The sequence below is a fragment of the Coturnix japonica genome, chromosome 14 (assembly GCF_054131305.1).
Source record: "Coturnix japonica strain WE chromosome 14, WE-NBRP24, whole genome shotgun sequence".
NCBI lineage: Eukaryota > Metazoa > Chordata > Aves > Galliformes > Phasianidae > Coturnix > Coturnix japonica.
In genome coordinates this window covers 1,071,519-1,093,988 of record NC_140676.1, presented here as the reverse complement: position 1 = coordinate 1,093,988, position 22,470 = coordinate 1,071,519, and the positions used below count along the sequence as shown (strand labels likewise).

General features: G+C 52.1%; 1 protein-coding gene across 4 annotated transcripts in view; it reads right to left on the bottom strand.

Moving 5' to 3' along the window:
* The window catches only part of ITGA11 (integrin subunit alpha 11), a 48,819-nt gene that overhangs the window by 24,669 nt on the left and 1,680 nt on the right, over nucleotides 1–22,470 (bottom strand). The window contains exons 1-2 of one of the 4 annotated variants that reach the window (XM_085515186.1): nucleotides 7,287–7,514; nucleotides 1,714–1,825 (exon numbers count right to left, since the gene is read on the bottom strand). In XM_085515186.1, the coding sequence (XP_085371312.1) occupies nucleotides 1,714–1,825; nucleotides 7,287–7,338 (164 nt within the window). In that variant the 5' untranslated portion in view covers nucleotides 7,339–7,514. Of the gene's footprint in view, nucleotides 1–1,713; nucleotides 1,826–7,286; nucleotides 7,515–22,470 lie in introns of those variants that run through there. The other 3 variants (XM_015873347.3, XM_015873346.3, XM_015873348.3) reach the window with 3 other exon arrangements.

Below are 22,470 nucleotides of genomic sequence, written 5' to 3'. Positions count from 1 at the left end.
AAAACTTTGTCATTTGTGGAGCTGGGAGTTGGACTCAGTGATCCTTATGGGTCCCTTCCAACTCTCGTACTGTATTCTATGAAAACAACAGCTCAGTGCTGGCGGATGTTGGCACAGGAGATGGGGGAGAAAACTATCTGAGCTGGGATGGATCCCTGCTGCCACTCTTATAGAACTGAAGGGGATGGAAAGGACCCATGGAGACCACCCTGTCCATCCTCACACCAATGCAGGACCCCAACAATAGGCTGCATAAATGGATGTCACTTTGTCATTCGAGGAACACAATGGCACCTGAGCCCACATTCCATCCTCACTGGTTACTGCTCCCCACTGAGATTTTGGCACTTGAAGGATTAAAGGAAAAATAGAAATAGAGCAGCAGAGGTAGGAATGTGATGGCAGAGACACTTTGTTCCTGCTCCTTATCTGCATCAAAGAACTGCAGTCTCTGAGCAGCTCTTTCCCAGGCTTAGCCCCAACCTCACATTTTTGGCAAGATTCTGCCTCCTTCCTGGCACTGCTGGTGTGGTGAGAGCCCTCTGCTGCACCTCCACACCCCAGGACAGCTTCTGCTTGGGTTGTGGCGTGAATGTGGAAAGACTGTGAGAGTTTGGGGTAAGAAAATGGGCTAAAAAAGCGATCCATTTGGGCTCAGAGCTGCTGCAGAGCAGGGGCATATGATCCAGCATCACATGAAGCCATAACATGCGTGAGATCTTCCCAGCAAAGCAGCAGCACTGCTGCAGTGAGCTGCTCCCAGGCCATGCACAGAAAGAACTTCTGGAGCATCCTTTGTTTATAGGGGCTGCCTCATGGCTGCGCTCACTCCCTGCTCCGGTGGCTTTGGCCATGAACAGTCCTGATGGCAGGCTGCCCAAAATTCCTCATCCTTCCAAGAAAGCTTTGGGTAAATAGCCACGTTCTCAAGCACAGAAAGAGTGAAGGAATTTCTGGCTTGCTAAATGTGAGCTGGACAGTGGGGAAAGCATCCCATGGTTTAGGTTCATAGACACTGAGGATGGAAAGGATCATCTCTAGATAAAAGTGTCCCCAGCGCCACATGCAAACCTGCTCATGGAGCACTGGGCCATACCAATGGGATGCTCCAGTGGAAGGCATGACTGTATTTTGGAGGAGACCCAGCCACAAACTCCCTGGGAACTGCAATGTGTGCTCAGGACCCAACTCTGCCATGGGGATGGCGTGGCCTCCTGGACTGTACCATCTCCTTTCTACCCCATCTTTCAATAACTGAGCCAAATCCTGAGCAAAACTCATCTCAGTGTCACCCCACACTCCTGAATGCTGCAGGCAGCTCTGATCATTTCTGCAGACATCGCTTCTTCAGTGGAAACTCTATAACATTTTATAGATGGGATGGCCCTGACCCAAAGCCCAGATGGGTTTCCAGCAAGTGCTGGATGCTGAGCAGCCCTGGGGAGCTGTGAACCTGCCTGGAGTGGGACGAGAGCCCCTGCAGCACCTGCAAACCCTGCTCTGTGCACAAAACTTGGATCCAGCACCAAACCTTGCTTAAATCTTGCATTTTCCAGCCTCAAAACTTGCTTAAGTCTTGCATTTATCAGCACCAGACCTTGTTACTGTTCAGAGCCTGAGCAATGCCTGCCCTGTACCAGAAGGTTGGGAAGAGCAGGAGATGGGCATATTCCTATAGGGTGTTGTAGACCCCTCCTCTCAGAGCTCACTCACCATTTCTTGCCCCCAATATCATGCTGCTGCACTGTGTAGCCAAAATATGCATCCTTGGAGCCAGCGATGATTTTGGGCCTCTTGGTGTCGATGTTGAAAGTGTCGCTGAACCCTGTGGAGAGAAGGATCCCATTAAACACAATATGGAGATGGAAGGGGAAAGCACTTGTCTCAGCAAGAGTGATCAGACCCAGAGCTGTGTAGAGCCCTATCCATGGAGATATCCCTCATAGCCTGCTCCAGTTAACACATGGGCCGGCCCAGATCCTCTCCAGAATTGCCTCCAACCCCAGCACCATGGTCCACCATGGCACAAAGCTGGTTTGATCCCATCACAGCAGCTCAGAGGCACAGCATCACCTTAACAACCTGCAATGGAGGGGAGGCTGAGACCCCAAACGCACCCACCCCTCCTGCAGTCACTGAATAATGTAGGAGATGTGAAGCTGCATTCCTGAGCCCAGCACCCAGCCACCCCCATTGGCCACCTCCTGCCTTGTCCAGGGGCTTTGCATCACCAAAGAGCCAACAGTTGGATTCACATCTCACATGCAAGCAGAAGCTGGTGTCACGGGGCATTGCCACGGAGAACAACCTTATAGGAACTTGAGGTGGAAAGGACCTGTAAAGCCCATTTGACCCCACTCCCCTGCAATGAACAGGGACACCCACAGCTTCATCAGGTGCTCAGAACCCCTCCAGCCTGACCATGGGTGTCTGCACATACAGGGCATTCATCACCTCTCTGAGCCATCAGTGCTTCACCACCCTTATTACAAACAATCCTTATACCCCATCTAAACCTCCCCTTTCCACAGCTGGGGTTGCTGCACTGCAGGAAAGGATGTAGGGCATCCAGCATATCCCAGCTTGTTTGCCTCCAAGCAGCAAGTAACTGCTGGACTGCTCAGCCTACTGCAAATAAAGGATCCTGTCATTGCCCATAAGGCAGCTTTAGAGGCAGCAGAAGGGTCACGTTCAGTACCCAGGGGGATACAAAGGGGTTGTCGACTGGAGAGGTTGGGAATGCTGCTTCCTTGGCAGAAAATTTAGGATGGAAACTGCTTTTGTAGGTAGGAATGTTAAGAGTGAACCTGATTTTTTTTTGCAGTCATAGTGACAAATTGGCAATATTGGCTTGATAAACAAAGAACTGCAGCCTCGCCAAAGGAGAGCTGAGGTAAGAAGCTTTATAATCCTACAAAAAGAAATTCTAGAAAGCAGGGGAAGGAAAAAAACAAGGAGAGTGGGGAGAATGAGAGCCAGCACATTTTGTGGTAGTTTGACCTGATTTAACATTGCAAAACAAATCCAAACCTCCTTCGAGTTAACCATTGCTCAGGGGAGACATGGAGGAGATGAGCAGCAGGCATGGAGTGTGGCAGAGGGAGAGAAAGGAAAAGGGGGGGGGGAGAATGCCCTCTAAATTTGCAGTGGATGAGTGTTTTCCTCTGTTAGTGTAGCTAGCATGAAAGCAGGTGGATTTGAGGAGCAGGAACGCTATGGGGTGCAGGAATGCTGGGACAAATTGGGATCACCCATCCTATGGCTCTTTGCTTTAATGCATTGGGCAGCTTTGGGCTCCTGGAGCAAGAAAGAACAATTGAGCTGTTTGCAAGAGGCAGCTTGGAGAAGAGAAAGAACACCGAGAGTGCAAGCATTTAATAGAGTGCAAAGGTCTCTATATAGGGAGAAGCAGGGAGAAAGGTGAGGTGGACCAATTGTGAAGAGTGTGAAGGTGAAAAGCAGTTTCCCATGGGGTTTGCTCCCCCAAAAGACAGGCACAGTGAGAAGGGGGGAAGCCAGACCGGGAGCTGAGCTTGGTTAGATTCTATTCAGGGTTGGAAAAGAGGGGAAAAAAAGGAGAAGCACGGTAAAAACATTCCCTCCCATCCTTACTGATCCCCTTCAAATCCTTGGGAGGGGTGCAGCTTATAGCAGGTACCAGGCAGAAAAACAAAGCGGTCAGGAAGAAAGCATCCAGACAGTGGATGGCAACACTGCTGGTCTGTGGACACAGGAGGGAAGGAATTTAGGAAAGCAGACAGATGTGGGTGCATTCGAGGTGGAAAGAAAGAAAGGAAATGTGTCAAGATTTAAGCCGGCTTAAATTAATGGAAGTTTCTCTGAAAGGTTGTCAAGGAGATTTAGAAACCCAGGGAGCTCAGTCTCATTTTCTTGTCAGAAGTGACATCACTGTCATAAATATGTGACCAAAACCCACATGTTTTGCTTGTGATCACGCCAAGGCAGGAAGCCTCAAATACCTCCTTTCCGAACTGGAACTTCTATTGAGTCCAAACTTTTGATTCTTGTCAGGTCAAATATTGAAAAGGGGAAAAATAAAGCACATTTGAGGAACAATACTGGGAATAAAAGGCACCTTTGCTGCCAAAAAGAATAAAAATAAGCCCTCCCTGTGCAGCCCTAAGCTACCCCTGCACCAGGGATGCTCTCAGGGTCCCTGTGCTTTCCTCCTGCCCAAATCCATGCCTGTACCCCCAGCTGGGTCACAGAATCATGAACACTGGAAAAGAGCACCAAGATCACTGAGTCCAAGCATCAGCCCATCTCCCCATGGTCCTCATGGGGTGAGTTAAGGTTCTGCCATGTTGCCCCAAGCTAAGAAGCTGGTGGCTTCTGCTTCAGACTGTTGATTTGAGGAGATCTGAGCTGGGCAGCGGAGTTGTTAGGATAAATTCTTTCCTACTGAGGGCACCCCCAAAGCCAGTGCTGTTACAGCTTAGGACAAGGTGGAAGCATAGGGTGAAATACAACATCTGGGCTCTTTAGCCCATGAGCTGTCTTTGCATCATTCCCTTTCTTAATGCTCAAACCCACACAGGAGAGACAACCTCCAGAGAGTGGGACAGCACATCCAAGGCACCACTGAACCATCACACTGCTGTGACCCACGCCATCCCAGAGTGTCCAAGGCAGCCAGCCTGGCTCCCATGATGGGTCCCCATTGCCACAAGGGTTTTGGCTGCATCAGACACTACTCTGCAATCCATCTGTCACACATATACTGTTTACTTGTATGTTTAGGATCGGCTTAGAGAAGCCTTTGAGGTTGATATAGAGTATTTAGGCACAAGCTAGCAGGCTCCAAGGAGGAACAGGGCAGACCAGATGCTCCTGTGCCTCCCTCCAGCCTCAGCCTCTATCAAACTCTGCAGAATGAAACGCTGAAAGCACCACATTTCTCTCCAGGTCGCTATCTCAAAGCCAGTATTTGTCATCAGCTATTAGGAAACAAATGGGTCTTGGTGGCTGCCGCAGCTGCATTTAGAGAGCCAGGGAATACTGGAGATGAACAGAAGATCAGTCATCATGGATGCATGTGTTGTAACATTCCTGGTTACCCACAAAACATCTAACAAACAGCCTTGGGGCAGTAGCTACAGCAGTACCTTGTGCTTCCACAGTTCAGCTTTCTGGCCCCCCAAAAGCAGGGGAGGAGCTGTGTGACCACGTTAATTGCAGCAGACCGTGTTTAACAGCATCGAGGAACGCGTTGATTATTCACTTGCAATGTGTTCACCAGGAATAACACAACCAGCAACAGGGGGATGAATATCAGCTGCTCTCTAAATGCTCCTTTCCCAGGGGAGATGCCAAGGGATCAATGGGAGGCTCATCATAAGGCTCTGGGATGGAGGTGGACTTCCTACACTCAAATTGCCCACTGACCACCAATGGCCAAACCTTGGCTGTTAGATGAAGGACTCGAGGTGTGAGACATTCCAGCCCTGATCTTTGGATTCTGCAGCCACACAGCATTTAATTCCCATCAGCAAAACCTTAGGCACAACTGCTGGAGGTCCTTTGTGACCCCACCTGGACCAGCCCAAACATATCTCACAAGGCAAGCACAAGGGTGGCTATTTGGTGACCCACTATTTGGTGATCCTCTGGTGAAGGAATGAGCTGATTTGCCTTCTCTGAACAAGGAAACTGACACAGGAAAGCAAATGCACGCTGTGAAATGACAGAAGTTACTGCATCTAAGAATGACTTCCCCAAGAAACCTATCTTCATCTCAGTTCAGACACCCAATCCCCATGGTACAGGGCTCACCTCTCTTGCAGTCTACTACCCAACACAGTCAGTGCCTGGAGGGGTTTACTGCAGCAAGCCCTTGGCCTGGATTTTAGGCATCTGTCCATAGGATGTATGGCACTGGTGGCCCCCAGGCATCACGATGCCACCAGCACTGAGTAATGTCTGCAGTAATCCCTGGATGACTGGAGCACTGGGGACATGGTGGTGCCTCAGGAACTCCCAGCCCAGCTGAGTGCCTTGCAGACAGACCAGCAGGACGATACTCAGTGGCTGCCTGCACAGCAAAGGGACAGTTCCCAGCAACGCACACCCCAGCTCAGTGCCCACACACGGCACAAACTTACTTTGACTTAGTCAGTCCTCTGTACAATACACAGAAATACAGCCACAAAGCGCTGGGTCTGGCTGGGCTGAGACCACCACATTGCGCTGGAAGCAGCGTTAACCCTTTCTTTATCCCTGTCACCCCCAGGAGCAGCACCATCACCCTCAGGCACCATACAGACAACGATACCCACAGGCAAAAACTCTCAGCCCGAGGATTTTTATTCAGCCCAAAGCAGAAGCACAGATTTAGCACAACCCTGAGCACACTCTGTAACAGCTCTACGAGCAGCAGCTCTTTAAGAGGAGTTCACCAGGGGACTCGGTTGCCCACGTAAGCACGGTCGGGGCGGCCGCAGCGCTCTGCCCCGCAGCTCCACGCAGGCAGCCCCGCGCCCGCCGCCATGCGAGCCCTGCACACATGGTCCCCATTAGGCACAGAAAAGCAGCTCCGCCGCGGCTGGCTCGAAACCATCCAGCAACAGCGCTATTAGCAGGGAGAACAACAAAAGGAAAACGAAAAAAGAAAGTGTTGGCTCGCTTTCCATTGGGATGTTTAGAAATGTTTACAGTGGCATCAGCTCTCGGTGCTGCTGGGGATGCGCAGCTGCCGGCGGTGCTCCTGGTAGTGGAAATGAGCTCGTTTCTTCACTTTGAAGCTGAGCAACCCGAGCTGCGTGCAGGAGGCTGCCAGCTGCAAACACAGTGGGACGGAGCCTCCTGCAAGCAGGCAGCGATGGGCTGAGATCTGCCCCGTCCCAGCTGAACAGGGCTGCAGGAGCACATCCATAAGCAAGACCTGAAGACCTCCTTCACTTGTTGAATCCCAGGCACTTCTCTTTTGCATAGCAATTTCACATACAACAGGGTAAGTAACATTATAAGCTAGATGAAGGATCCAAAAATTAACCCAAGGTTTAGCGGTCTTGTTGTTTATAAGACTTATTTCTCCTCTGTTCTATACTCCAGAAAGCTGCTTAGCTAATCCCACTCATGCCCACAGCCTGCATGGGGAAGCACTCCATCCCTTTCAACTAACTCTCTGTCTGCCTCCAAGGCGCCCAGCTCTCTCCCTCCTGCTCCAACAGCCGCATCAAACCTGGGCTTTCCCAGACACCTTCCCTCCCTCTGCCTAAGCCAACAGAAGTATTCTTTCCTAGGTACAGTGGTGAGCAGGCGCTTACCGGGCAGGAGGCAGAGGGAGCAGGCGAGGAGCATCCCGCGGGGAAGGTCCATGGGAGCACCGGGGGCTCCCCGGCCCCGAGCATCTGCCGGAGGCACACAGCCAGAGTGGTAGCCCCGCTCGGAAAGCCCTTTCCTTATCCCCAGCCTTCCCCTGCTCCCTGACAGCAGGCGAGCATTGGGAGGGAGTGGGAGGGACGAGTGAGGTTTGGAGGAGGTACAGCAGGAGAGGGGACAGCCTGCACGCGGCCACGGCACCCTTTAGGGATCGGCTCTGCACTGGATGGGATGCAGCTCCATCCCCATGGAACCTTGCTGTGGTCCCCGTGTCTCAATGGGACTGGTGGCAAAAAGCCTGCACGGGGCCTCTGTTGGTGGTGGTGTCACCACTGCTGTGCTATATGACCTCAGCTCAGGCACTGCACACACTGGGAAGTAGCAGCAAAGCAGTAATGCACCAAGGAGCACCTTCTGGGCTGTTCCCAGGCACTATGGGATGCTTTAACTCAGCATAATCCTTGGGTTGTCTTCCCTGAGGATCATTATTGATAGCCCTGTCACCTCTGGGTGGGCTGAACAGCCCCAGACGTACTATGCAGCATCTGCAGAGTGATTTTTCCTCCCTCCCCAAATCTGGAAGCAACATGTGGAGGATGCATCCATTGCTGCAGGTTTAATTTCAGACCTCAGAGGCCCTTTCAAACCTTTCCTTCAACCCCTTTGTGCACAAAGGAGTTGCTGCCTGCACAGACCATACTACACCAGACCAAGGTGTGCCCAACACTGCTGCACTTCTTCCCACACAGCTGATAGGGAAGATCTAAAACAGCTCCAACCAGCAGCATCTCTATCTGCCAACTCTCTGCCAGGCAGATCAGGGGCTGCAGAAGTTTGCTCAAGATACTCCTCTAGAAGCAAGGGAGCAGATAGGAGAAGCAGTTCCTTTTCCTACTCCCCCTTCCATCCCACATATATACATTCTGGGGCACCAGGGGGAGAGGACACATGTCTGGAACAGAGATCAGAGCAGCAGTAGGATCCAAACTGTCTCAGAGATGTGAATGCTCTGGAGCTTGTTTGCACTGCTCCCCTTCCCCCAGCAAAATGCTGTTGGACAAAATCAAATGCTTTCAGCTCCCAACTGCTCACCAGCTGTCCCTCCCATACCTTACTCTGAAAGGAAAAAATACATATATCAGAATTTCGGGGGCAGCAAGAGGTGAAGGGAGCAGAGTGAAGATTTGGTTTGGTGAGAGTTAAGAGTTCCTAGGTAGCTAAAAATCTCCATCAATAAGCAGAGATTTACACCACAAATACAGAGGGAGCGACCCCTGCATCTCCCAAGCACAAATGCCATTCTCCAGGGCATCAGAAACAGCCCAGGACATCTCCCTGCTCACAAGCCTCACGTTTCACACAGCACAATGGATGCCCCAGTATATGCAGCCCAGCACTTGAGGCAATGCTGCAGCAGTTCCTCACCCAGCAGCGTTGCTGCTCATACCCAAAGCACGGTTATAGAGCTGAACCCAAGATTCTCCCCTCCAACCTGCATTGAGCTGGGGAAGCTTTCTCCTTCAGCCCTACTCTGATCCATCAGCTGTCCAGCAGCAGCTTGCACATCTCCTGGGGTCTCTCAGTAACTCGAGTTGAAGCCATTTGCAGCACATCACTGTGTCTCAGCGCTGCTTCCCCAGCACAAGTGCTGAGGGTTCAAGGAGAGGAGCTGTGCTAAAACTGATGTCATGCTCCCAGAAATGTAAACAGCTGTCTGTGAAAAGCCTAGATGGGAAAACACAAACAAGGAAACAGGGAAATAATGGCATTTCACCCCCATGCAAAAAAGTTATTTGAGGAAAGCAAAGTTATTATGGGACATCCCATGATATTCCAGCTGCAAGCTCAGCAGCAGGGCTCTTTAACATCCAAAAAGCCCACAGCAGATAAATCTCATCTATTCATCATATGATATGAATCCTGCAAAAAGTAAAAAGCAAAAAGCTGGACTCACATTAAATGCTATTCTCCCTTTCTTATTCTTGGATCCCAGTGCAGTTTGAGCACTGGTTTATCCAACCCAGGCAATGCTTTCCAAAAACTCAGCCTGCAGGAGAAGGGTGAAGGGGGGACCCACACAATGCCCTGGGGCAGAGCAGAGCCCCCAAGCAGCTGATGGGGGTTATTTTTCATAGCTATCACTTTATTTCTGACATCTTTTCCACCCCAGCTGCAATGAGCCCAGCAGCAGTGGGAGCATTATGGGGACAGCACAGCAGCCATCTCCAATAGAGATCGGTGGGGCTGGAAACAAACAGCCCTCCCCAGCCCTGCACAGCCGCTTGGCAGAGCACTAGGAAAAGATGTGCTGCGATCTGTGCCTGGCTCTCAGCAAGCCCCAGTGATGGGGTTCTTCACTTTGGGTTCTCCTGGGGGCAGGGGATGCTCTGGGCAGGGATGCTGCACCTGCAGGTGCACACAGCACCTCTCCTGCTGGTTGCTCGGGCATTGCACTGTGCTGCAAAACCAAACCCAACCCCACGTGAGTGCTATGGAGTCCTCAGGGCTCACCAGCAGCCAGGAACAAATGGATGGAGAAAGTGAGAGAGGAAAAATTTCCCTTGAAATCAGAGCAAAGCAGCAGCTTTCGGTGGGGGAGGGCAGCTCTCAGCTTCAGCCCCATGAAAACACATGGCTCAGGTGCCACAAGCTTGCAGCCTAAACCCTCATGCTGTATCTGCAGGGCCAATACGTGACAAAGTCCAAACCAAGGTCCATGCACTCTATAGACCATCACTGTTCTGTATCCAGACATTCTTGTGGTTAAACCAACCCATCCCTCTAGCAGAGGAAGCAAACCCCAGAGCTGAACCTGCACCTGAGCAGTGTTCTGCTTCCTTCAGCCCCTCCTGCACAGAGAGGACATCACCCAGTGCTGCTGCAGGCTGGTTAGAAGCAAGGATAGAGCAAGCAGGGCAGCCTCTACCCAGGCAGCAAGTTCACTTGGCTGCAGAGCTCTGCAGGGAGTGACAAGAGCTGTTTCTCAGCCGTTCCCAAAGGGAAGATCTCATGTCTTCTCCACATTAACAACCTTGGACGGGCTTCTTAAGAAATCTGGATAGTAGAAAGCTGTGCTGACTGTGCCCTTGCTCAGAGCCAGGAGGCAGTGCTGGATGACCCCAGGTTCTATCCTGAATTGAGCAAGGCTTTGTGCACTTCTCACAAGGAAAATCCTGCAAATAAACTTCAGCTGCCATCCCTGCATCCCAGCTGGGTCACTGCTAAATCTCCCACCTCAATGCTTCCAGAGCTAGAAACACAGCCTGGTATGCCAACAACCTGAACTTACTTCCCCTGTGTTTACAGCTCATCCCACACATTCCCAATACATTTCCCCACACATGCTCAGTTTTTCCTAAATTCAGCCTCCCCCCCCCCCACTCCTGACCTTCAGGAGGGTGTCATGCACTGGACGCAGCCACTCCACGAGATGCAGGACTAAGCTATGATACAAGGAATGTAAACAGAGGTCAGGAATGAAAATAAAACCCACAGTTCCCAAATCCAAACAGAGGAAGGGCTGATGGGGTCACACGGTGTGTTCCACAGTGAGCTGCCCCATCCCTGGGATGAGAGCAATGTGGTACCCAAGGCTGCTCCTCCCTTGTGTTTTGGGGAGGGACAGGGCAGGGGGTGCTCAGTGCAAAGCCAAACACCCCCCCATCCCCCTCTTGGGGGTCTCAGGAGTGGGCAGGGAATGGTCACCTGGGGATGGGGGGGGGGGATGAGGGGCACGTGGTGCTGTCACGCCTGACTGTCACGAGGCCTGCTGAGCTCAGAGCCCTGGAGAGTTGGTTGTCCAAAACAAAGGCTGATGTAAACACAAAGCCACGCTCTTCCAGGGATTAGCAGCTCTGCACGAGGCCAGGAAACCTTACGTCGTCTGAGAGCACGAGGCTGGAAATGAAAGCAGGAGGAAAGGAGGAAGATCTCAGGCAGACAGCCTAAAAGCCCCGGAGAGCCATCCAGAGGGCTCCAAGCACTCAGCTCCTCACCCCATTGCCGTTCTAACCAAAGCATTCCCTGCATCACAGCTCGGGGAGCGACCCTGGGGTCCCAACACAGGGATCCCATCACTTCTGGTACCCAGCAGAGCAGCTGTGAGCACCCTGGGCACAGCTGGGGTGGGTGGATGGGGAGAGGACCCTCCTGGTTCTCAGGGCTCAATGTAATGCAAGGAAATAACTTCACCTCTGGAAAGCAGCTTGGAAGCAGCGCAGTGTTTGGAAGAACTCTGCCCTCAGCACTCCATCAGCATTGCTGTATTTATCAGCCCTGGCCAGAAGGCTCCTCTCTGTGCCACCAGGCTCACACTCCAGCCAAGCACTCCCACAATGAGCACCAAGGCTCTCCCAGCTCAGATGCACTTCCACACCTGGATTTAGGAGGGTGCCAGGTCGATGTGCACAAACCCCTCCTAAACAATGTGACTGTAATATATCCTGCAGAGCCCCAGCAGCCAGGGTGCTCACTGCTGGGCGTTTCAGAGCTCTCTTGGCCCCCAGCTGTAAACATCCACCTCCCAGCAGACTGCTCCACAACTTCCTGACGTGGGTTAAGCCCACTCACCCCAGCTGGAGCCTGGGCTGACCCTCCCCAGGTGCTGTCCCAGTGACTCCATAGCTCAGGCAGCTCCAACACTGCATTTACAGAGCATTAGCCTCAATAAAAAAAAAGGTACTATTTGCTACTGAGGAATTTCTTTGTTTGCTTACCTAGCGTTATTTTCCCCCATTTATTTAGTCTCGCCCTGTTTATTTCTCACTCCAGATGAATGAGCCCCCAAGCATCCCATGCGTTCCATCTGCCACAAACCCACTGAAGGCCAAGCACTGCACTTTTGCACTGACCTACACGGAGTCACTGTAAACCCCATCACCCCAACCAGGACCACAGAGCCGAGAGCTCAGCCATGGGGCCAGCATACAGCACTGCATCCCACGGCCCTCCACAGAGGACGATGCTCCATCAGCCCCTCATCCACTTAATTGAAAGTATTCAAACATCTCGCCAATAAACCCAGAATATTTCCCCTGGGAAGTTTTCCACAGCAGGAAAAAACCCTCTTGCATAACACTCAACTATTTATTATTAATATTATCTCCTGTTCCACAGAAGTTCTATTTACAGCTGCACACTTCTGCTGCCTCCATTTGCCCACAGTACAGCAATTCCTCTCAGTCTGGAAGGAGCTGCTGTGCAATGTGAGTTCTGGAGTTCATTTCTTCCCCCCCCCCCCTCCACTTTAATTCTACCGAAGTGACACACAGCTAAGCCTGAAATACAAACGGTAAAGCCATTCAAAACTGATTCATTGGAGAGGATGCCAAACTGGCTTTGTGAAGTTGGCAGCCCATAAAAATCACAACATCAGAGGAGCTCTTGATTAATATGCTGCTGAACGTACTGGAGGGGAAAATATGCAACAGGAAAGTGACTCCGGGCACGGAGTTGTTTGCAAAGAAGGAATTAAGAAACAGACTCCCAAACATTTTTCTCTTTGCTGCTGTGAAATGAGGAGGCAGAAGGGTGCTGAGCACATCCCCAATGCACCCAAGAGATGGAACAATGGGTACCAACCACTGGCAAAGCACAGAGCAGGGCAGATTTTGGGGGGTGATGCTCCAGGTCCTCCCAGCCCAAAGCCACAAAAAAAGAGCAAGAGATGTAAATTTTTTCCACTTAGAAACCAAAAATGTGCTTTTTTTCCCCCCTCCAAAAGGAAAAATCACACAACAGCCTCCTTTAAAGTGAGTTCTGAGGGGATTCAGGAGCTTCAGCAAAGGGAAATAGAACCAATCTGAGGCTCAGTGGGAGCCAGGAGAAGTGCTGGGGTGCAAGTCACTGTGGGTGAAATGGGAACTGCATCCTCACATTGCTCCAATGGACCTGGAGAGATGGACTGGAGAATCTGAGTCACTTCACCATAGGAAATAAGTGCATTGCCCACCCCCAGCAGGCAGTTCTATCAGCACAACCAGCCCTCATGCTTTCACAGAGTGTATCATCCAAGTGTCTCGAATGCTTTTTCCAAACCAGACGGGCCAACAAATTGGATCTGCTGCTGCCCATTCACCTGGGTCCAAGAGCAGAGCTGGAGCCCTGCAGACAGTCCTATGTGAAGAGTCAGGAGATGAGCCATTTTTAGACACTGGAGAAAGATGTGACACATTCCAGGTGTCTGGAGAGCTCTGGGCTCTGCCAGCTGTGCTCTGCTAAGGCCATTACTGGCCCAGAGCTGAAGAAACGCAAACATCTCAATCCCTGCCCTGCAGGCAGCAATGGCCAGGACCTCACATCCCTGTGCTGGAGGCATCAGCTCCTGGATACCCCATAGGCCATCACCCACATTAACATGAACACAGAGGGCACTCAGCAAAGCATAAACCAGTCGGCCCTTTGAGAGAGCATCCAGCATCCTACTTGGAAAACACAAGTTGGGGGCAAGGTGCTCAACTCTTCCCACTCCATGGCTGTTAAGTACAGAGCAAACATCACGGTGCACACACTGCTACAGGCTTTTAAGTTTTCCTCTTTCCCATCCACCTTGGGTCACGCCAGTGGCCCCATTTTTTCTTGCCATAGGAAGCTTGAAGCACAGACAAGCCTGCTAAGCTGCATTTGCTAACCCTTCAGCCATTGCTTTGAAAACCAATGGGCTCTGCTGGGAATAGCATGGATTAGAAAATAGAGAAATCAACAAAACCTACATGCCCTGATATTGAGAATGAAGACTTTCAACACTAACAATGCTGGGGATGGTGGAGATGCAGCACAGGAGCACAGCAGGGAAAGGCACAGCCATCCAGGCAGCCTCTATTGTCACACCTATAAGCAGCACAGACTGTGTTAGTGCAAAGTTCCCTGCTTCTGTCAAGGAATCCACAAGCCTAATGTTTAAGTAAGAAACAACCCAAATAAGGCTCTTTCTTTGTTAATGAAATCTATGGCTTTATTACAGAGCTGGATGCCAACACGTCCTCAGATTATTTTAGTTTTTTTGGGGAGAGAAGGAAGGTTAAATGCATCCAGCAGGAAGGCAGCTCTAGCAAGGAATGCTGACCCACTGCTCACTGCAGTGCTGAGCCATCTCCTGGCCACCTGCCCTGGCACAGCTGTGCCATGCAGAATGGTCTGCAAGGCAGGAAATGCCAGCCCAAGGCCTCCAATTAGGGGAACAGAGAAAGACTAGAAGAAGGAAAATGCAAAGGCATTGCACACAGCCTGTCTGCCTGGCTCGTGTTGAAGCACTGTCTCAACATCTGAACACGTTCATTGTGGATTGTGGTGGTAGACAAAGAACATTTCAGGCTGAGGTGCTCACTGCCTGGCTGAACCAGTGGCTTCTCTCCCCACTGACCAGCATACAAACTCCAGTGTCCCAGCACAGGGCTGCTATAAAACCACTAAGCACGACTCCAAGCTGGAGCTGGTTGCTCCTGTTCAGGAATTCAGTTCAATCCCACTGCACGCTTAAAGCCACGGAAGAGCAAAGTTTTCACCCTTACTTTGTTTTCACCTTTTCCCATGGCAATCGGTGCAAACTGAGATGGCAAAGAGTCACCTGTTTGCTACAGTGCCTGCAGCCACTTGGTCTGTGCTCACACACCATTGCACTGATAACAGAAGCTCCTGAGCTGCTTTCTCCTCTAGTTTCCCCCCCACACGATTTCAGCCACCATCTTCGAAATTACCATATTAACATTTATTCCCTATGTTCCTCACGGGGCACAGCCAGGAGAGCAGTGTTGTATGGGCGGTGCACACATGGCCACATTCCAGCACCGGGGATGACTCAGTGGCACGGAAATGCCGGCTCACGGGGAGGATGCAGCATCAGCAAGAAACCTGCCCTGGTGTAATGAGAACAAGATGTTGTGCTGCCCGAGCTGCCCGCGGCCGGCACGCTGCAGGGTGTGCCAGCATGGGCTGGCCCTGATCCGTGCTGCCTGGGGAGGGCAGAGCAGGGATGGGTTTGGTTTTGCTAGTCGAACCCAAGCGCCAGCATCTCTCCTCCAGCAGACGGTGCTGCACATCACCCACTGCATCTGATCACGTCACAGCTTGGAAGGTACAGGCAGCTCTGCTCATAAGAGATATTTACACCAAGTGCAGCACTGCAATAACAAAAGCGCCTTCTCAAGGTGAGCAGACCCACCCTAAAGCAGATATAAAGGTCTTCCTCTTGGTAGAGAAGCACAATATTATGTGCCATCTGTGGGCCACATTTGTTGCAGCCGTACACAGAGCACTTACAAAACCATGCTGGGACTGCTGGGAGTCCTAGGAGCACATGGGCCACAGATGGGTGCACAGAGGCATCAGCCCCAATAGAGAAATTGCCCTGGCCTGCAGGCCAGCAAAGGGCACTTCCACCCCCTGCAAGCACTCCCCATGTTACAGCAGAGTTCCTCCTTTCTCTGCCCCATGAGCAGCACAGCCACATGCTGACCCCCCCTGAACCTTTTCCCCATGCCCTGAGCAGAACCCATCCCACTCTTGGCTGCAATTAGCTGTACTTGCTCTTATGGGGAAGGGAAGCAAACACAGTTTTGCAGACTGCAGAGAGAAGAGCACAACATTGTGCAGCTGTCCTTCACCACTGGGAGAACACGTGCCACATGTGCTGCAGCAGGTGGGCAGCTCGGGGGCACGCAGCCCTGCTTGTTGTTTGGGAAGAGGAAAAGCATCAGGTGATGTCATGAAATCTCTGGACTTGTAGAGCTTGAGAAGGGCAATGGGACTCCCTATACCCTCTGAAGTCATCTCTCCCCCAACACCAAAGGTTCACAGGACTCCAGGATGGAGACATAGGAAGTTGATACACTCAGGTGCCAATAAATCACTGCCCATGAGTACCACAGCCCACCCTGCACCCATCAGACACTGCTGATGTTGGAGCGCCCCAGCTCCACTCAATCTCTGGGCTCTCCATTCTGAACCCCTGCTATACCCATCACTACGGGACCTCTCAGGTGTGAGATTACTCCACCAGCTACTTTTTCCACAGTCCTATCATATAGGAATCTCAGTTTATATGTCTAAGTCTTTATTTCCCTTAAGCACAACATACAGGTTATCCATTTACAGAAGCAAAGCTGTTCCTTTCATCTCATGTTATAGCCCCTGTTACGCTGCCTACCCACACCTGAAAGCTATTCTGGGGAGCTCTCAATTACCCCGCAGCTGCCATACCAGCCAGGGCCTGCTAGAAGCATCAGACCAGAGCTAAGATGCAGTTTCTCCTCAGCAGCACTTGGCAGCCCATCCCAGGCCCCATCTCATTGGGGTGCAGTCAGGGAGGAATCTCTCATCACATTTTTCCCTTTACAGCTCCCCCCTCATCACTCTTCCAAGCAGTAAGTGGATCGGCCCCAAATATGAACACCTTTGATCCAAGGGTGAGAGAAGCTTCCAGAGTCCCCTGAAGGGAAAATTCAGAGCAAAGCTGGAAGCACCCCAAAAAGAAGCTCTTCTACAGCAGTTCCAAACGTTTGGGAGGCTGCTCCTTACTCTGTCATTTCAGCTGCACTCCCCTTATGCATGCAGTGCACACCCACAGGCCCACACAAACAACTTCATTATTAAACCTCCCAAATTTATTCACAGGAAAGTGAATAAGACTTAAAAAATGAGGATGCCAGCCCCCCCGCTGCCTGCAGGCAGCTCTTCCCAGCACACAGAGGGGGAAGCAGCATAGAGCCATCCTCCAAACAGCTGCAGGGCTATAGCAGTGCTGTACCTCTTCCTATCCCAAAGCCCTTTGGAGCAGAACCTAATTGGGAGGAGGGGGTGCTGACCACAGGATGCCAACCCCTGGGCCATTCAGCGCCTCCAGTTACGGAGCAGATACATGAGCACAACACAGTTGGGACACAGCCCCTGCTCAGGGGTCCCAACCCCACTCACCCCTGCGGCTATGGCACCCTGGTGGGGGCACAGCACAACGAGCATCAGACTGATGTTCCTCCACAGGCAGCGCCTGGGGCAGGAAAGCAGAGTTTTATGCCAATTCAGAGTCAAGCAGCAGATCTCAGGTACTCACCCCCACGGCAGCACAGCTCCACGCAGCACCAAAGCACTTCCCTTACACCAGCCCCGCCCTTTAAAAGCAATTAGCTGCCAATTAGCACCTTCAGCCTGAGCTGTTTCTCAGCTGGCACCGCACTGCTGTCACACCCAGCATCCAGGTGCTCCCTCTGCAGCCTCGGGGATGAGGACGGGGGGAGACAGAGCTGCCCTGAGCCAGGGGGGAGCGTGAAACATCGCAGGGCAATGCGCTTTGCACCATCAAATCCACGTTTCCAGCAAGATCTCATTGGGATTTTCCAGAATGATGTGACTACGTATCTTTGGAGCTGCACGAAATACACATACCACGCATTGGAGCACCACTGATGCAGGAGAGGGGTCAAGCAGCCTCCAAACTAGAGGCAGCAGCTGATGCATTTTGTCCATGCGTTGGGTACCAGCATCACCGACAGCTGCTGGGAGCTGCAGATAACAGCAATAAACCTTGCCTCTCATTTAGCAGCGTGCCCGAAGCACCGCAGAAACCAAATGTATATCTAGAGTCGGTGCTGGAAGGCAGCAGCTCCTTTTGTCTGTCCGGGTAAACTAAGGCACGTTCGAACAGCGGTACCTGCGGGCTCAGCCCCAGCCCCGGCCCTTTCCGCTGTGCGGGGCGGCCGCCGGCGCTAGGGGGCAAACGCGGCCGCGGATGCTGCGGGGATTCGGGTTGGGAGCTGGGATGCAGAGCTCAGCCCCTCCCCATAGCGCTGCTGTCCCCCACGTTCAGCCCTTGGAGAAGAATGCTCAAGTGCATCTCAGGCTCTGGCCCTAACGGTGCTTCGGTGCCGCTGGCAGGGCCATAAAAAATGAGAAGTGTGTGGGCTCAGCATCCAAAATGCCGTGTTCTCCTGTTCTCCTCCTGCTCAACCCCACAAAGATGCTGCAGCATGGTCCAGCCCCATGCTGGCACGCATTGGCTGCTCTGCCCCACCGACGGGCTGTAGGAAGGTGACACATCAACACCACCTGGAATCAGAGCTGTGCTCAGCTCACGGGGTGGGGGGCAGCTGGGGCTCCCTGACAGGGCTTGGCAGGGCTGCACCCCCGGCTCTGAACAGCCCTGGGCAGGATGGGCCGTCCCCATCTCCCTCCTCCTGCCCCACAGTACAGGGATCATAGGGATGCTGCAGTGCAAATGGGCCACACGTTTTGGGTTTCCCTTTATAATGCATATTGGATGCAACTGCCCAACGCATTCACTGAACAACAGAGCTATGGAAAACCCTTCTTCCATTGCCCGGGCCGGCTTCCCACAGCCAGGACTCATGCCAGGGCTCTCTGCTTAAGATGGAGTCCTATTTCCACACCCCTTGCTGTGGGGGGAGCTCCCAAGTCCTGCTGCTTTACTCTCTGACACAGATCTTCTGCCTGTCCAAAAGCAGCACACACTTTTTCCCAACAGGAGAGGGCTCAGAGCAGCCTTAAATCCACACTCAGTTCAAACCCAAACCACTATCAGGCATCTGCTTGAGCTCAGACAGGAGGATGTAGACAGATGAATGGCAGAGAGCTCATGGGGGCAATACTGAGACCCAGGAAACTCTTGAGATGCACCCAAGGGCTGTGAGGCTGAGGCTGGAGCTCAGTGCGTGGCTTTAACCTGATCTCCCTCTGTTGCTTGTATGCCTTGAGTTTTCTGAATTAGATTCTTTCCTACCAACAATATCTTCCTGCTCAACACTTGGCAGCCCCTTCCCTCCGAGATGCCAGCAGACATCTCAAGAAGGGATCCTTGCCCTTTGTCTGAGACCAGGGCAGAAGAGCACAGGGATGCTCTGCCTGGCATGTGGGACTGTGATGAGCCGCCAGGTGAAGCTGCAGGCCTGGGGGTGGGGTGAAGCAGGACCTAAAGTGGGGATGAATGTTCCTGGTGGAATCTGTCTCCTTGAGACGCTGTTTGAACATCGCTGCTGACAGGACAAGTTCTCTGCTTTTCCCTCTGCCTCCTTCTGCAGAGTGTTTCCAGTTTATCACGTTATCACATTAGCAGCTATGGCAGGAGCTGCATCAGCACCAAGCACAAGAAGCACTGGAGCTGGATCCAGAGGCTCCCTGTTCCCAGGCTTCCCTAGTATCAGGAATCCCCCAAACCCCACAGCATCCCTGTGCTGAGGGTCATTGCTGCCCATCATGGTGGTTTCCCATGGTTTGGGATGGCAATGTGCTGCTAGAAGGGGATCCCAGGGGGAGGAGCTGCCCTGTCCCCCATTGCCCTGTGCCCCTTGGAGCCCTTTTTGCCTGTAGTTATGTGCCACATTCACTTCAGACTTGGGGTGAGTAGCCAAGCTCTGAGCTCCCCTCCTCACTGCCGTGGCAGAGCGGGACCTTATCCAGCCCTAATCCAAACCAGATGACATCAGTGGAGCAGAGGAGCACTCAGTCGGTAATAGGGAGATGTTTGTTCTTTCTAACGGTGCTTTTAAATGGAAACATCTTTGCTTTCAGGCAGAAGGGCCTGGGATTTCCATGCATCCAAACACCAGGTTCTCCCAAGTATTGTTATTCCAGATGAACTTTCAGCAGCAGATAAAAGCCCATCCCTGGACTTCACCATAAATTATCTGGCCTGAAACCCAAACATTAACCTCCGTATAATTCACAGCTGCAGTAACTCCGGGGATAATCTGGGACGATTTGCCATGCTCAGGCTGTGTAGTATCCGTGCTATATTCATTTCAACCTACCTTATCCAGCGCTGGGTTGTGACTGGCCCAACGCCCTGGGCGAGCTGTCATTCATTACCAGCAGGGCAAGGAACCTCTCAGTGCATCTGTCCTTGCAGCTCTGCCTCACACATCCCCACGCACAACCTGGTGCTGTGGGCCGTGTCCTTCCATGGGTGTCATCATTTGGAAGGCAGAGCTGTAACCTCACAGCTGGCCCCAGCACTGAGCCTGCCAAGCGCTGAGTAATGGCACAGTGGAGCCTCTCCAGCCGTACAGTTGGGATGGGTTCCACAGTGTTTCTCTGCAGACTTTCCCTTGAGCAAGTGATGCATTGCACTGGAGGCAGATGTAATGACGTGCCCAAGCTGTGCAGCTCCCATCCCCACAACGACATGCTGTAATTGCTTGTATGCACTGAGGCAGCTTCTCCTTCCTACCATTCAGCAGCAAGAGCAAATGAAGCCCACAGATACAGGGAGGGAAGGGGGAGCAGAGCAGTGGGGAGGGCAGAAGCGCAGTGCTGTGTTGGACTCCAGATGCAGTGAGAAGGGGGAACAGGGGCTCCCATTAATTAGCCCAGCTCCTGTTTCCAGCAGGGTGGGCTTGCCTTGCAATAGCAATGGCTGTGGGTTTGCTCCCCACAAGGAACATGATCTCAGGGTCCCCTGGTGCCTGACTGCATGAGCCCCCCCTTCCCATCTGCTACAGTGGGCTCAGGGCTTGTGTGGCCATTGCCCAATGGCACTTTATCCCAGCAAGGAATGAGCTGGAGGCCAGGCTGGTGAACACGTCCTGGGGCTGGAGGCCCTGCAGCTTGTGGGATTGTGTCTGCATCCTGCTTCACATCTCAGCCGGGACCCTGACTACATCCTGCTTCACACTCAGTCTGCAAATAACATCAGGGCCGGGACAAGGGGACTTGGTGGCACTGCAGGCTTCTGCCCCACTTTTGCACATCTCCCTGGGGACACCCTGAGGTGGGAGCAACCTTTTGGGTACAGGATTTAGGGTCCCTCTCAGCAGGTTTGTGCAGTGTGCTCCAGCCCAGCCCCACACGAGCACCCCAGCACCCTCATGGTGAGCAATGCCTGCAGCACTGGGACTGAGCAGCCCTTCCCACATGGAGGATGTCCACTACTGGTTCCCTGCACTGTGTCCAAGGGATGTGACCTGCATTGTGCCAGCAGGGATGGGCACTGAGCAAGAGTTGTAAGAAAAACCCACCACCACCAATAACTACAACCAAAAGCAGGTAGTAACGCCCCTGCAACCTATTAGCAGCTAAATTTCAATCCCAAATGCAACTAAATCCTCTCCAGTTTGCTCTGAAACCTGGTGGTCTGGGTTCAGAGCTGCTGTTTTACTGGCCACAGGGCAGAGCCCAGGGCCCATTGCTGCCCTCTGTGCACCCATAGGTGCTGTCACTGCTGGGTCTCCCATAGACCATGCACTGTGTCCTGCAGCACCACCAGACCCACATGACCAGATCCAATTCCTTTCACCCTCCCTTCCCCAGCTGCCCCAGTTTGCAGCACCATGCGGGCTGCATGTATCCATCAGCTAATTGGTGCTAATTAATCCCAGCAGCTCCAGCTGAGCGCAGCTCCATGCAGGAGCAGGACTACATTCAATCAGGATTTTCCAATGTCCACCACGGACAGCAAGTTTTCCCTGCAGCATCTCCAAGGCTTTGCGGGAGCCCATTTGATCCCCATTTGGACAATATGGGCCTCAGCGCCCTCTGCCCCAACCACATCCCCAATGCTGTTTGGTTTTAAGCACCATCCATCCACCCTGAGCCTCCTGCTTTGGTCACCAATGGGGAAAAATGGGGTTTTTGTTGGGAGAGGTCACTGCCGGGTGGCTCGGGAATTAGGGGCTTGTTCTGCTGGCTAATGTCATTAGCTCCACGTTAACTGCATTAACCTTTCTCACAGTTCCCAGCTCCCAGCTCGTGGTTTATCTCTGCAAACAGAGTTGTTATTTAGAAGGACGTCGCAGGATGGGTGTTTTTACAACTTGGTATTTGCTTGTTATGGTATCCACGGATATTTCATGGGGAGGCTCAGCGAGAGAATAAAACTCAGTAATCTTTCATCAGACTCTTGGCTGTATAATCTCCTTAGGAGAAGGAAATCCTTTGTTTATTGGCAGAGTGCTTTTCTTTAAGGGGAATTGGAAATGCGTTTGTTTTTTGCTCTCAAGTATTTCTAATTCAGCAACAGCAAAACAAGTGGGTGCGATGCCTAATCCAATGGCCCGGCAATTCTGTGCCTGGTTTGCAGCCTGCTGGGTTTGTTCCCTCCTCGCTACCAGACAAAGGGCTGAAGTGCTAAAAATGAGCTAAAAAGTGGTTAAAATGCTGCTTTTCCAAACGATGCCCCCCCTCCCT